Source organism: Siniperca chuatsi, linkage group LG18, assembly GCF_020085105.1.
Source record: "Siniperca chuatsi isolate FFG_IHB_CAS linkage group LG18, ASM2008510v1, whole genome shotgun sequence".
NCBI lineage: Eukaryota > Metazoa > Chordata > Actinopteri > Centrarchiformes > Sinipercidae > Siniperca > Siniperca chuatsi.
Window position 1 is genome coordinate 18,822,574 of NC_058059.1, and position 16,023 is coordinate 18,838,596.

The 16,023-nt window shown below is 40.5% G+C and overlaps 1 protein-coding gene across 1 annotated transcript in view; it reads right to left on the reverse strand.

Moving 5' to 3' along the window:
- The window catches only part of lpar1 (lysophosphatidic acid receptor 1), a 42,747-nt gene that overhangs the window by 17,484 nt on the left and 9,240 nt on the right, over positions 1-16,023 (reverse strand). The window contains exon 2 of the mRNA XM_044174306.1: positions 2,739-3,494. Within this exon, the coding sequence (XP_044030241.1) occupies positions 2,739-3,477 (739 nt within the window). The 5' untranslated portion in view covers positions 3,478-3,494. The remainder of the gene's footprint in view (positions 1-2,738; positions 3,495-16,023) is intronic.

Genomic DNA, 16,023 nt, shown 5'->3' on the forward strand with positions numbered 1-16,023 from the left:
AGTTTAGTCGCTCAGTGTATATGATTTCCTTTCTCTTTCAGTAGGTTGTAGAGTGGTTTATATTTACATGAAAATCTTCAATTTCTAGTTTCATTTCTAGAGAAAGTAAATCTTTTTTACCTGATATTGAGAAACTCTTGAGATAACGTATTTTGTTTTATTTCTAAGGAATCGTTTTTTATGGATAGTAGCAAATGTTATTGGATGCCTTTATTTTATTGGGCTTTTCTCTGTAGTGGTATGGAACACTGACTGCAAGAAGGCAGGAGCAGCTCAAGGAGACACGACACAAGGAGTTTCAAACTTTCCTTCAACCATTATACACTGGAAAAAGACATTGTTGTACTCTTAATGCAGGTCATGTAGTGCTAATATATATAATATATATTTAATCAAAAAGTGTTTCAACAGTTTGACTGTCACAACTGACATTATACTGCTGAGAAGGAGCCTGAACACTGAATATTTTTAATTTGGTTATTGTATTAATCAAGGAAGAAGATGGCAATGACAAAAAAGACAAAGCAGAAAAGAGGAATAAGAGATATTAACCACATTTGAACTGTGCTTTCCTTCATGAGTGACCTTGCCATTCTGGCCATAGTCTTGTCTTTCAGCTTATTCCCAGAATAATCTTTATTAGGTGCAACCAAAAGTAATCCACTCACATGCTTATTAATATATTACTTTACTTCGTGGCTAGCCTATCCCTATAGCCATCAAGAGGCATGGAAAAGAGACTCAGCTTGCCTCTTTTCTGCAAAACCGCTGAACTACAAGGCAGGTTAAATAAGTCGAAACAAAGCATCTCTAAGCAGCAGCAAATGCAGCAGAGCACATTCTGCTTTCCGCTGCTCTGAATTAAGTTTGGAGTAAAGACAACAGAGGCAACAGGATAAGATAACACAGCACATAGGAGACGAGTCACATGGAATCCTTTGGTATGTTTTGTCTAGGACAAACACATCCTGCTGCCAGGCAGTAAGAAGAAGAAGTCCTTTTCCCACAATTCACACTCCAACTTAATTTACACACAACTAAGTCAGTCTGCTACGGTGCTGTAGTCAGTCCATGTAAAAAAAAAAAAAAGCAATGCCTCTATTTATTACACACCACTGAAGAGGCCTGGAGACTTGCAAAGTGAGAAACATACTGTATCTACTGAATGCTTCGACATAGAACTGTCAGACTGCACACACAGTTCAGCTTGAAAATAAAACAGGCGCCGTTTCGTCAAAAGAGAGCCTTGTCACCACATTAATGTGTTTACAACCACAAAAACAATGGGACCATACAATAGTACAATACTGTATTGAAGGATGATTCTGGATTATTGCACACTGGTTTGGACATTATTTCTATCTCAGGGAGTTGTGCTGATTCCTGAGGCGCACTTTATGGGACGTGAGAATTTCAATCCATTCTATAGCGGTACAAAAAAAAGGGTGGCCTAAAGCATGTCTTACCAGTGTGCCCTTATACTGTCCAACCAGTGTGAACTAATAATCTTGATAACTGTGGATTAGCTGTGAATATTTCACAATTCTTGACATAGACAGGGACATTCTGGGGCCGCATAATAACTGTAAATGATGCGTGGAGCTCGGAAGCTGGTGTGCATCACTTTTCCCAGTTATGAGTTTGCATTCAGCAGAAATGTGATAATAACATTAACACAGCATTTGAGAAAAAAAAAAAACTTTCTCAGTGTGATCAAGCAGCTAATGAACACAGGCATGGTCAAAAGTCACATCTAGGATTTTGATTTTGCATCAGTGAAGATGATACTCCCAGTATAACTGTACAGTATACATTAGACATTTTCAGCACACAGTAGTCTAATTTAAAGCCAAGACGTTTAAAGGCTTGTATAAGGATGTCATGAAGATGTCCTGCAGGCTCCTTTCTCACCTTACTCTATTTTCCCACCAAATTAGTTCTCTGTCAAAATGTAAAATTTGCAGAAGTGGGCATCTGTTAAATCTTCGCTTTCATTTTCTTCAGGAAATTAGGAAAGTGATTTTGCTTACAATGAAAAATAGAGTACAATCCATAAAGTCAACAAACCACATCTATCCTGTGGCAGCAATCTTTCTATTTATTCCACTTCTACCTGGTGATAACGGTATCTTCTACATATTATAGTTACTCATATGCACTTCTTTGGCATCAGCTAAATGAAATGCTATTTAAATGCAATGGTGCCTTGATTCGTAAATTTTTCAGACCATATTCGCGTTGCACTGAACAGCCTTCTGCTTAAACTGCTCATCCAGAATCACAGCACATTACTGTAACGTAATTCGTAGGAGACAGGGTTGGCTTACAGTCGTGCTTGGCAGACACTGTGCTGAATAATATACATCCTCACAGATAGACCCATCAACAGATTCATTGTTCTGCTGCTGATAATGACTTCAAATGTCAGATTCACTGCTACAGAGATATATTACTAGATATACATAGTGACGTTAGAGGTAGTTTGCTGGATAGAGCTAGATACACTATAAATGTATTGGATAGATACCTAGATAGAGATAAACAGCTACAGATAGATAGATGGATAGATAGATAGATAGATAGATAGATAGATAGATAGATAGATAGATAGATAGATAGATAGATAGATAGATAGATAGATAGATAGATAGATAGATAGATAGATAGATAGAAAGAAAGAAAGAAAGAAAGAAAGAAAGAAAGAAAGAAAGAAAGAAAACATCATATTTTCTCCTTACCCAACACAATCACCACGGTTTTCAGCAGAGACATCATGGTATCTCGGTTGCGTCGTGGTCCAGAGCTGTGCCGTGACATTCTCATGGTCCTCTGGCGCACATAGACAAAGATGTGGGCATATAGTGTCACCATGACAACAAAAGTCACTAGGTTAAACACAGCCCAGAAGACCAGGTAGGAGTTGCTGTAAAGCGGCGCCATGTTGGAGCAAGACTCAATATTACAGATACAGTTCCAGCCCACGCTGGGGATGGCCCCCATGACTATAGACATGGTCCAGATTATGACAATCACCACCACCACACGGCGGTTACTCATACGCGTGTGCAGCTGCATGCGGAACACTGTGATGTGGCGCTCGATGGCGATGGCGAGCAGGTTGGCCACAGATGCCGTCAGGCTGGTATCAATCAAGCCTTGGCGCAGCAGCCATGTCGAAACAGTCAGGCGCCTCGTGTTTGGTCCTGTGTTGAACATCAAGTAGAAGTAGGCCAGTCCAGCAAAGAAGTCAGCAGCTGCCAGATTGGCCATCAGGTAGTAGATGGGGAAGTGGAATCTCCTGTTGACGTAGATGGCGATCATCACTAGAAGGTTGGCGAGCATGATGAAGATGCACACAGTGATGCCAAGGCCCATCACCAGCCTGCTGACGGTGTTCCAGTCAGTAGCAAGGTACTTGCCACTGCGATTGTAGAAGTAGGCGATGGTCTCGTTGTAGTAACACTGTTCCTCATCCATGGTGATAGTGGTGCTTTCTGAAAGGAAAAAATATATTAAATGTTAAAAAATAAATTGAGCAATTTATGTGAAGTTTGTTAATATTGACCAAGGTGATCTCATCAATACAGGGTTCTCCCTGTACTCTAGTGGTATTTGTGGAGGTGCTGGATATTTTATTTTAAAAGCTAGGCTTATTTTTCATATGCACTGATCTGTAACACTGATCATCATCTCAGAACAATTCCCACAGGATGAAAATACTAGATTTCATCAGTAGATCATATCTGGTTGTTTGCCTTGAACTGGCAACTGAACCATAGTGTATAAGCCAAGTGTGTGGTGTTTGAACATCACAAAAGCTAGATTAAAATGAGCAATGGAAAAAGCCCTGTAATGAATGGCCAGGTAGTTCAGGCGAAGAGTTTGGCATACATGTGAATTTCAATCTGATTGCATTTTCTGTGTAAATAAAACCTAAAACCCAAAGAGATTGGCTCAAAATGTACCCAAGCAGTGTGTGTGTGTGAGTCTAGGCATGTTTGTGTGTTAGAGTGTGAGAGTCTAGGCCTATGTATTTTATTATCCCAAGATTTCTGCTACGAAATTTAAAAATGAAGCATTAACATTTACATTACATTACATTTGTGCATCTGGATAGCAAGGACGCCCCTGTCTGTGATCACCAGTAGGAATCAACAATCAAAACCATCACACCATCAAATGGCCATTATAAAGGCAAAAGTGTACTTTAGCTGCCATTTAAAGCATGATAAATGTTTTTAAAAAATGTTTTATTTCAACTAAGTATTTACATGGATTCAGGACACCAAAAGAAAATCTGTCTATACTAATCAGAACGGCCTTTCTGTTGATTTTCCTGAGTACAGGTCCTATTTTTATGCTTCAGAAGAAAGGAAGAGTTAATCTATACTTTTTGGAAAAAATACATATATTCCTCTTTCATAATGTTCAACACAAAGCAGCGCTTTAGGAAACATGCAGACTTTAGCTGCATCCCCTTTGGATTTAGACTCAACATGATTAGTAGTCATTTGTGTGTGTGTGTGTGTGTGTGTGATACAGACAGTATGTGACAGTATTTCACATACAGAAAACAGCCATCGTTAAGACAGGAACAGCAGCTTTATAAGAGCAAAAGGTCTTGAAACCAAAACTTGTCCACAAGTCACAGTTAACAGCAACAAGGTGGTATGTTTGTGTGCCTGCATGCTTGCCTGCTATTTGTGTGTAGCTGTGTGTGTGTGTATGTATCTATGTGTGCTGTATGAATTAACCCGTGCGATATGAAGCTGAAAAATGTTTTTTCCATCTGGTGGAGCTTTATGAGTGTTTCTGCTTTAAAAAACACATCAGAGGAAACTGAGTAGCAACAGCAGCAACATGACGCTTAAGAATCAACTCACACACATAAACAATGCTCACAGAAACATATGTGTGTGTGTGTGTGTGTGTGTGTGTGTGTGTGTGTGTAATAAGCTCCAGACCCACACAGATGCTGGCTAGTCTCTCTCATACACCCCAGACCGGAAACAGGACCTCCGGGCTAGAGTAGAGTGGAGTGTTTGTGTGTGTGTGTGTGTGTGTGTGTGTGTGTGTGTGTGTGTGTGTGTGTGTGTGTGTGTGCGTGTGTGTGTGTGTGTGTGTGTGAAGTATTGCGTGTGTGTAAGTAAAACAGAGACAAAGAGAGAGAAGGGGGTATCAACTGCAGAAACAAGAGGGAACAAGGAATGAAAGAACAAGTATTAGAAGTTCTGCGTCAAAGGCCAGTGTTTTTGTGGAAATCCTTCTCTCTTGATTTACCTTCTAATATGACCGTTCAAATCCTCTAAGCCCTCTTTTCTCTCTGCAGTGACACAGCAAACATCTCCTCTCTGCCAAAAGTGAACTGCAAACACGAAGGACTCTTTTTTCCCCCCTCTTGGACTAATTTGCAATGTTGGAAAAATCACAACCTTCACCTCTCAAAAATTCCCATGAAAAATAAGGGATACTCCTGGGAAATAAGGCAGTGCTGAAAGCTGTGAAAGCTGAAGTTTGCCAAAAATATTTTTCAGCCCCTGCACCTCAACTGCTAAGGAGCACTAAATCTCATTGAACATACCGTTTTGACAGCCATGATGTACAAGACATGTTACCTAATGTAGAGCATTAGTTTTGCCGGTAGCAATAACCCATAATTTAGTTCCTGACTGTGCATTTGTTCATAGAACCCCATGCTATAAATTCTAAATTTAGCCAATTTTTAATCCTAATTCAAGCCAAAAGCAATACTGTACATCAACTATACAGTAGGCTGGCTCAGAATGTTGGCAGTGTACAACGCCTTTATATTCCTTAGCCAAAACGGGTGTCTATTAGGCATGGCAGTGCACCAATAACAGTATAAAGGAAGTCCTAATCAATTAAATAAACGGTTTTCTGGACTGTTTATATCTCCAATTTCCTGAGGCGGACCGATAGCGGACTCCATCTGCAGCCATGTTATTTAATTCACTGAAATAACAATGGTACATTCTATTAGCTGTATTTAATTATTGCTAATACTGTACTGCTCCAGACACGCCGGATGTATCTGCTCAATTTCTCCACGATGATTTCTGAGGAGACAAAAAATACACACTGGCCAGTAATCATTATAATAGGGCCACATTTTTTCATTACATGTTTACATTTGACTAATGACTAATGTTTCAGAATTCTTAAGGAAGAGCAAACAAAATATCCTTATTTGGGATAAGTGTGCTCTTATGTATATTAAAACAATTTTTATTTGCTATAATGATTCCTACTTTTTATACTGGCCATTAAGAGATCCCTTACTAAAGCACTTACAATGTAAGGACAAAATCCACTGTCCTTATTCTGTACAAAAATGCGTTGCAAAGTGTATCTGAAGTTAAGATGAGACTTCAGCAGTCTGAGTTAGCTAAAACAAGTGAGTATCTTCCAAATTGTCTGTCAACAAAAAGAGGGAATTTTGTACTAAAAAAAAGAATTTGTAAATAACTTTGGAAGATAGCTACTTGATTTGTTCTAACTTAGACTGCTGAAGACTCATATTAACTTCAGCTATAACTCGGAGTATATTTGTGCATTGTTTTAAGAGAGACTTGAAAAAATGTGAACCTATCCTTCAAGAAAACTACTTTTATTGATCAGATAATACATTAAAAAAGGGTTAGAGTTATATTTTTTCCCTTTGATGTCTGTGGTGATCACTTTAGAAAGGACATTATCAGACCCGCATGTAATTTTGAGGTTTTTAATTGTTGTTTATATCCAGAGAAGGCAGTAACTCAGCCATTAAGAAGCAGTGAAAGGAGTAGCTGAATGACAGCATGCAACACTAAAGTAGGATGGATCCACAGTGAGGGAGCGCTCTATGACAGCTACCGCCCCAGATGAAAGCTTATCTATTCTGTCATCTGTGGCTTATGGCCATTAAACGTCTGGAGGGAGCAGTCACCGGGGCATTAGATGCCTGAGGCGAGTCGTCAGTACTAGAAAGTGGAGGAAGTGTCAGTGACCTCTCAGTACACATTCCCAACACTTTCATCAGACCCTTAGTCTGCAGAGAGAGATCCTGTCATTGTGTGTGTGTGTGTGAGTGTGTGTGTGTGTGTGTGTTCGTTAGCAACAGCCGGAGGGTGGGTCTTGTAAAAAGGAAACATTGAGCAAGAAAGACGACACAGAAAGAGGGGATTTTAGATTTCTGTGTTCCCGCACCTGGGTGTGCATGTGTGCACTATGAAAAAGAAGTTGAAGCATTTTAGAGTGTGTGTGTGAGTGAGTGAAAGAGGAAAGTTTGGGAGTGTGTGTGTGTACAATGTGTTGAACCTCGAGTGTTAAAGACAGAACAAAATGCTCGCTGTGCTTGAGTGTGTGTCGACACACTCTCTTCATGCTTGTTAGTAATGTGTGATAGAGTCTGGCTGTGTGGAGAGAGAGAGAGAAGAAAGTGTGTTTTGTGTGTACGTGTGTGTGTGTGTGTGTGTGTGTGTGTGTGTGTGTGTCTGTGTGTAACTGTCTAACAGTCTGTGAAAGGACCACCCTGGAATCCATACAAGTGAGGTCATAACTCAAGCATCAGCACCAGGGCTACATCCGTATATTCCTAACATTCGTCTAATTAACACACGCACTCAGTGATCCTAGTCTCTGTTTTACTGTTACAATCATACACACTTCATCTGTTGTTTGCAAATGAACAAACACATAAACTTACTGTACTGTGCTTTTCATGTTTTAACTTCAGAGGAATGAGACACTTCCTCACAGGACGAGATATTCCTGCCTCCTCAGAGTTGTTGAAAGCTGCCAAGACCAAAAGTCTAAGTCCCACTTGCTGCTGCTAGTGACTGCAAAGTCCATTACACGCTGAAATGAGCAACTCTTGAAGATGGGGTGAGGAGAATCAAAAGGTTTATGGAAATTTTATGGGAATCTTCTGAATGGATTATGAGGCATCTTGTGTGCAAACTTGACATTTTGACTTTAGGAGAGCTGGAGTGCCCAAAATGGAATGGCTTCATGTCATGGAATCCATCTTTAAGATTTTGACATTTCTTTGTGTACACAAGGAAATTTTGACGTAACAGTGCTAAAGGGGCTACAAATATATTAATACCCCCCCCCAATACCCCAAAACAACATGTTTACGTTCAAGTGATTAAGTAATTATGACAGGAGGAGGTAATGTGCTTTAGATGGTTGGACGGGTCAACAAAACTTCTGACTTTAACACAGGAGACCGCTGTTCGACATTGGTTTCTTTTAGCCCCAGTCGTTCCCTGACTGTAACCACATGGTCATTACTGTAATCATGACGACGAACGTCCCCTAACAATGAAGAAATTAATCTAACCCAAACCACGATCTTTCCCTAACCCTAACCCAAGTCGTGTTTGTGCCTAGATCTAACCAAACCTTAACCATCGCGTTTGTCACATCATAAAACAGATTTGTAACGGTTTTGTAAGGCACCGACAAACGATGTCATCCTGCCGACAGGGGCGTCACATCAGAAAACACTTCTACATGTCGTTCTAGAGGGCAGTTACAAATGGTCCTATCAGATCAATGCTAGAACAGAAGTTGAATAAACTTCAGACCGTAACTAAACCAAAGTCTGCTCCCAGTTTCGCAACAATCCATCATCCAACCTTCTGGCTACTATTGTTAATACAGTCTTGAGAGGAATAATACTTTAAGGGGAACACCACTAAATTTCATGTTTGACATGTTATTCCTACGCAGTGAGAAAGTTTAGTCTGTATTAGAGAACATTTATTAGTGTGTCAGATAAGTGTCTGGCCAATCTCTGGTTCTCTGATCTGAGAGTCTGTGCTGAGAAATATTCCACAGGGAACTGATGAAAAAGATGGACGTCCTGGGACCTCTCTGCCCCCTGGCTGTCGGTGTCTCTTTCCAGATGTTTGGATCTGGATCTTCGTCCTCCAGGAGATTCAGCCTCTCCTCTTCTCTCTCTCTCTCTCTCTCTCTCTCTCTCTCTCTCTCTCTCTCTCTCTCCATTTGTGTGTTTGTTTCTTTTCTCTCCTATCTGTGTGAATGGTGTGATTGAGCTTCGCTTCCTGTGTGTTTTTGTAGTCTGTCCTTTTCCATGGCGGAGAGGAGGTCATGTGGCTCAGGTCTGTTTGGTGACACCTGAAGTCGCACATCGTAACAGATCCATATTCTTCATATATGTTACAATCTAACTATTATTTTGTCATCCTCATTGTCCATACTGTAATTTTACTCTATCGATCTATTCTGTACACACTGTACTGTCCGGTCCCCAATCCCTCCTCTGTTGCTCTTCCTGAGGTTTATTCCACTTTTTACCCATTAAAAAGTTATATTGGGGAGTTTTTCCTCATCCGAATCAATGGTCTAAGGATAGAGGGTGTTGTGTGCTGCACAGATTGTAAAGCCTCTTGAGCCAAATTTGTGATTTGTGATATTGGGCTATATACATAAAATTGAAAGAGCTCAAGATAGACTTGAGCTCTTTCATTTCAAAGTCAATTTTGATATACAGTTTCACGGGGAATTATGATGATTTTCTCTTTTACTTCTGGCTTTGGAACTCAGAAAAACATGATCATATGAAGCTCATTTGGATGTTCAGACAAAAATGCTAATGTTTTATTGTCCAAGAAATAGCCCCTGCAGTTCTTCAGCATGGTATCTCACAGTCAATTGCTGGCTCTGTGGTTTCTAGCCTTGTAAGAATTATTCATTTTCATAAAATGTCACGAAACATCTAAGAGTGATTACAGTTATGCATAAATTATCATGCAGAACAATGATACTCTTGTACACATCTGGGGAATGATGATGATTTTTAAAGATGTAAAACTATTTTTAGTATATAAAATAAATCACCCAAATTGCTGAGTTCAGCTGTGCAGCATTTCTCAAACCACACTTTGATGTGAATGAGTTATGAGTGATGGAGGTAACATCTGAAAGTGATAGAAAATCTCTTCACTGAATGCTTGCAAACTGTCTGCAGATTCTCCTTTAGAGTCAAACTTCTCCTCCCAATGTTTAATTTGGGCCTCAGATTAGTTAGTTAACAATTTGCCAGTAACTAAGGTTAATAGCATCTGGGGTCCAATTATCATTATACTGTAGTAAGTACTATATACTGTACAGTAAATTGTGTTTTTTGTTACTTTATACCCACCTGACATCATTTTGGCTACCATCCAGTAAGTTTGTATCTTGAGTGACTGAAATGTCCAGGATGTGATGCAGTATGCCAGTCCTGGATCAGGTCTACCCATTTGTTGGGAGGTGTCAGGGCTACTATCTCATATTGGTTTAAAAAGCCTGATTTACCTGCATCTTGGTGCAGACTGAGATGACTTATGAGCTACCTTCTATTGCAGTCAGGGTATTAAGATTTCACTTTTGAATGTGAGCCTGATCCACAAATTCCCACTTGGCACTGATGTGGCAACGTGGATATATGTATGTATGACAAGTGAAAGTGAGAAGACTAACTTTCCATACTGCCATCACTCCTCTCCTCCTTTTTTCATAATAATCTCCCTTCACTTGTCCTCCTTACCAACTATGTTCCACACATCACTCTACTCATTTTGACCCTGTTTCTCCTGCTTTCTAAGCGTCCGGTATCCTCTCACCTCACACCCTCTCAACTCTTCTCCACTCTTTTTCTTTCCTCTCCTCCTTACCTTTCCCTTTCCATAGTTTCTCGCCTCTCCCTTACCTCTGTCCCTTGGTCCTCTCCTCTCCTTCTCCTTCGTCCTTTCCTCTCCCCTTAACTCTTCTCCACATTGCCCAGTCCTTTTCTTGCTCCCATTCCTCCCGCTGTTATTCCTCTCACCCCACCCTTTTCCCATATCTTAACTTCTCATCTCCTCCTCTTTACTCCTTCCCTTTAACCTCTCTCTTCTCTTCTCTCCCTTCAACTCATCTTCTGGCATCTCTCTGTTCCTCTGCTTTCCTCTCCTGTCTCCTCCTCTCCTCTCCACCTCACTCCTCCTCCTCAACCTCCCCCCATCTCTTCTTCGCCAACTCTCCACACAATGTGCCCATTGTTTCCATACTCCCACCCCAGAAAGCAGAGAAACAGGACTTCTACAACCCAGAATACACACAAACACACACACACACATAGGCTTTCATTCTCTCACTTTCTCTTTAACATCATGGGCGAGCGCACACAACCCACATACCCACACACCCTCACACCCACCCACACACACACACCCTCACACCCACCCACACACACACACACCCTCACACTCGCACATACTCTCAAACAGTTGCTGCGGAGCGGCTGAGCTCAGTACAAGGGTTGGATTGAGAGTTGGTGTTGAGTCATGTGTGACTGCAGCCGTGACGGGCTGATTCACGGCTCGTCAGTGGATGATACCCCTCCAACCACTTAAGCACTTCCATTTCAGCACACGAAGCCCCGCACAGACACATGTTCAGTCATTACATGTGATGGCTTAGAATAGGAAACATATTTGTATAGAACTGAATAGAACGTGATTAGTATTTGTCAGAGAGATGCCTGGATGCCAATCTCTGATCTGGGAGTCTATACTGAGAAATATTCCACAGGGAATTGATGAAAGATTAAACTAGACCATATTTGACTTGACATGACTAGAATAAAATAGAATGTGCTTTGTTTTATATAGTAGACCATATTTGATTCGATTAAACTTGACTCGTTTAGATAATATTATTGTAGAAAAGCCAATTAAAACTTAACTCGACTAGACTCAACTCATCTGAACTCGACTGAACTCGATTCAAACAGAATAGAATAGAATGTGATTTTTTCTAAGAGACTAGAACATATTTGACTTGACTTAACTCCACTAGAATAGAATAGAATAGAACAGAATAGGCTAGTAAGAAAAAGGAAACCAAACTACAGGAGATTCAAGAAGCAGCATTTCATCACATCACCAACAGAAGCACTTCTTGGGCATTTACTCTTGGACGTACTCTGACAAAATAATGTTTTATTCCCCAGGGAGGAGTTAACTTGCTAAATCACACACAGCTCTGTAGAGACAGGCTGAGTGGGCTTCACAATGGCTTCTGGTTTGTCCAAAGCCACTCAGAGCAATGTTTTATTTCTAAATAACAGCCAGAATCATAAATAAAATATAAAAGCCATTTTAATTTGGCTATAAATTCTTCCAGGGATCTTAGCTTAGGAAAGTCTAGTGACAACCGAAATCCAACTCACGGGTTATTATCTGCAGAGCAGCGTATAACACACCATTTTAACCTTCTTTGCTTTAAGGTCTTTCTGCTATGATCTGTTCCACATGTTTTGGTAAAGGAGGCTTTCATGCTAAATGGCAGGAACAGGAAAAAAATATAACCATGAAATTAATCCTTGGAAAGCCTTCAGAAATGCAGTTTAGAGCAGCATAAGCATAAGCTCTGTTTGACGCAAAGACATGGCGTGTACACCACGTCACACCTAAACTTAGTGGCATTTGTGCAGTTTTTGACAGCTAGTGGCGGCAGAGAGCAATGTTTTAATAAATCAATATCACACGAGAGGGAGTGCTGTTGTACTGAATAAGCCGCAGTTCTACAAGCGCCATTTATCAGTTAACAGTAATAAGCAGATTATGATTTGTTTGTTTATTTAATCATTTATTTGGCTCCACCAACACAAATAGTTCTGCAACTGAACTAGGACCGGACTGTTGCCAAGCAACACACACATTTTGCTGCACACTAGCATGCTACTTTGTGTCTATACAGGTTACTGTAGGCCAGCTACTTTGTATCATGTAGCCTACATTTATACTGTATGTATGTTTCCATTTATTGTGCAACCAGTGAAATAAGAGTCTGTTGACAGTCGCTTTGGTGGAATGTGTGAGTCTGATGAGTTAACAGCTTGATCAGACAGTACGTTGCTCCATCGTTTCCTGCTCACCATGGATGGTCTCCAGTAACTTGTTAACTAGCTTTCAGACCTGCAAGATCAACAACTTTTTGTTTGTCTTTTTTATGTTCCGCGACTTGTTATAAATCACAATTCACATCATAGTCTCTGTATGTTCATAGAAAGCATCTCACCTATGCCCACTCACTGACATTATGTCCCTCGCCTCGAGTCCCGCCTTAGACAGTTTCTGTATGACAGTGGCTCTCAGGCTGTGGTTGTAATTGTGTGTGTCCCTGCCTCTTTGCACATCCTGGGTAACATCAGTGACAGCTGGTTTACTCCCAGGGGAATGGCTGTATACCAGACGCTGTCTGTCTCCGATGTTACCCTCCTGGGCTGAAGATAGAGGGCTTTTGCACCAGGCGAATTTTGCTCAGATATTTTTCGAGTGATGCTACCGGGCAGAGGGGTAAACTGCCTCATGATTACATTCAGCGCGGTCTTCTTAACGGACTGAATGCCAATGGTTATATTGTTTAGACTTATCCAAGTCTGAAAGCAGTTCAAAGCCCATGTTGTTTGTTAAGGCCCCCTCACATGATCAGCGGTAAAACCGCGCCCAACTAGGCGGAAGCGCTACCCTTGGCGGGACGCACTGCTCAAAATTGCCACCGAGCACTGTGCTCAAAGTTCAGATTATTTCAACTTTGACCTTGGTTGCTGCTGGCCTTTCAAAACACAACCAATGAGATAACAGCTGTATGCGACGTAGCCAGAAGCGACACATGCAAGCAGGGGAGGTAGAGAATGATGGAAGAAAAGCTAATGCTCACAGTCCCACAAAAACATACCACGATCTCACCAGGAAAAGTAATGCATGGCAAAATGTCAGCAGTCAGATGGGGCTACCACATTTGTGAAAAGGTATGTAGTTTACAAACTTAGCTAAATCTAATGCTAAAGTTAGCTTAGCGCACTTTTTGATTACATATACTTGCACTGCGCTTTGCCTCGGCAACTGTCTGCACTATGCGGCCTACCTTATGGTGAGCAAAGAGCAAATTTCTTATCATGTGAAGGCAGCGTTAGCTTCATTTTTGCTCTTCTCTAATTTGTCGAGGTCAGCTGATGTCATATGTGTACACCTGGAGGTTTGCGCTGAAGTATCCAGGCTTCTTTCCTTCCCTTCGCCTCTCTTCTGACGACCATTCATAATTTAAATCAAACGTAATTTGTGCAAATATGTCCATTTTTGCGATGCAAAGCTTGTTACAATCTAAGATAGATAGCCTAATAACCGTTAATATAATTAACGGTTATTAGAAAGCCTGTAAAGCGGAGTGATACATGTGTAGTTTAAAGTCCCAGTGCTGTTGTACTGTATATCAGTACTCAGTGCCTCTTGTCCAATCAAATTACTTGGTTGGAACTAACTGTTGTATAAAGGATTTTAAAATTGTGTCTGTTTTTAGGGGATGTGAAATGTGTCAAGGAGGAATTGATGCAAAAGGGTGTGTGTGTGTTTATAGTGTTAAACAAAATGAATTTCTGAAAATTGACTCTTTTGTACTACTTTGACCTTGGTTGCTGCTGGCCTTTCAAAACACAACCAATGAGATAACAGCTGTATGCGACGTAGCCAGAAGCGACACATGCAAGCAGGGGAGGTAGAGAATGATGGAAGAAAAGCTAATGCTCACAGTCCCACAAAAACATACCACGATCTCACCAGGAAAAGTAATGCATGGCAAAATGTCAGCAGTCAGATGGGGCTACCACATTTGTGAAAAGGTATGTAGTTTACAAACTTAGCTAAATCTAATGCTAAAGTTAGCTTAGCGCACTTTTTGATTACATATACTTGCACTGCGCTTTGCCTCGGCAACTGTCTGCACTATGCGGCCTACCTTGCGGTGAGCAAAGAGCAAATTTCTTATCATGTGAAGGCAGCGTTAGCTTCATTTTTGCTCTTCTCTAATTTGTCGAGGTCAGCTGATGTCATATGTGTACACCTGGAGGTTTGCGCTGAAGTATCCAGGCTTCTTTCCTTCCCTTCGCCCTCTTCTGACGACCATTCATAATTTAAATCAAACGTAATTTGTGCAAATATGTCCATTTTTGCGATGCAAAGCTTGTTACAATCTAAGATAGATAGCCTAATAACCGTTAATATAATTAACGGTTATTAGAAAGCCTGTAAAGCGGAGTGATACATGTGTAGTTTAAAGTCCCAGTGCTGTTGTACTGTATATCAGTACTCAGTGCCTCTTGTCCAATCAAATTACTTGGTTGGAACTAACTGTTGTATAAAGGATTTTAAAATTGTGTCTGTTTTTAGGGGATGTGAAATGTGTCAAGGAGGAATTGATGCAAAAGGGTGTGTGTGTGTTTATAGTGTTAAACAAAATGAATTTCTGAAAATTGACTCTTTTGTACATGAACATGCACACATACTATATACTAATACACAAATAAACTGTGCACACTTATAAGAGAGAAACTTGAAACCCAGGACCTCAAAGACATATCACGTACAGTACCTGATTTAAATGTGGATGTTGCTTGGGTTTTTTTTAAGACACAAGAGGAATTGGGGGAACTTGATGTCCTTTTGACACAGTAAGATACAGTATGTGACTTTAATGCATTTACAATTGTGCATTGATTGTTTGCATTTGAAGTGGCATGATATGATAACCAAACTTCTCCAAATATTTAACAATGACTGGGTCCAGATAAACAGCCTCCAACATATGTGTCAAATTTCTATGCAGTTTATTGCTGGGTGTGTTCAGTCATCCTCTAATGAAATCACACTATTGGAGACAGAATCTACAGATTACATCACCGTAGCTCAGATGCAATATGGGATTGCATCAGTGCGGTCTGCAGAGATTTCGGGGTTTGACTCAAAAGCGTTTTTCAAATTCATCGCTGAATGCTCTGGACTGTCGCTTGTATAAATCACCAATGCTGTACACTGAATGGAAACAAATGCTTGCATGCATGTATGGCCACGATCTGCACTGAAAGTAAATTTGAAAGGTTTGTGTACAATATGCATTAGACTTAAAGAATCTTCCATGCAAAGTAATTATAAGACACTGCAGGAAAACTGTGAAATACAGTGCAGTGTGTAC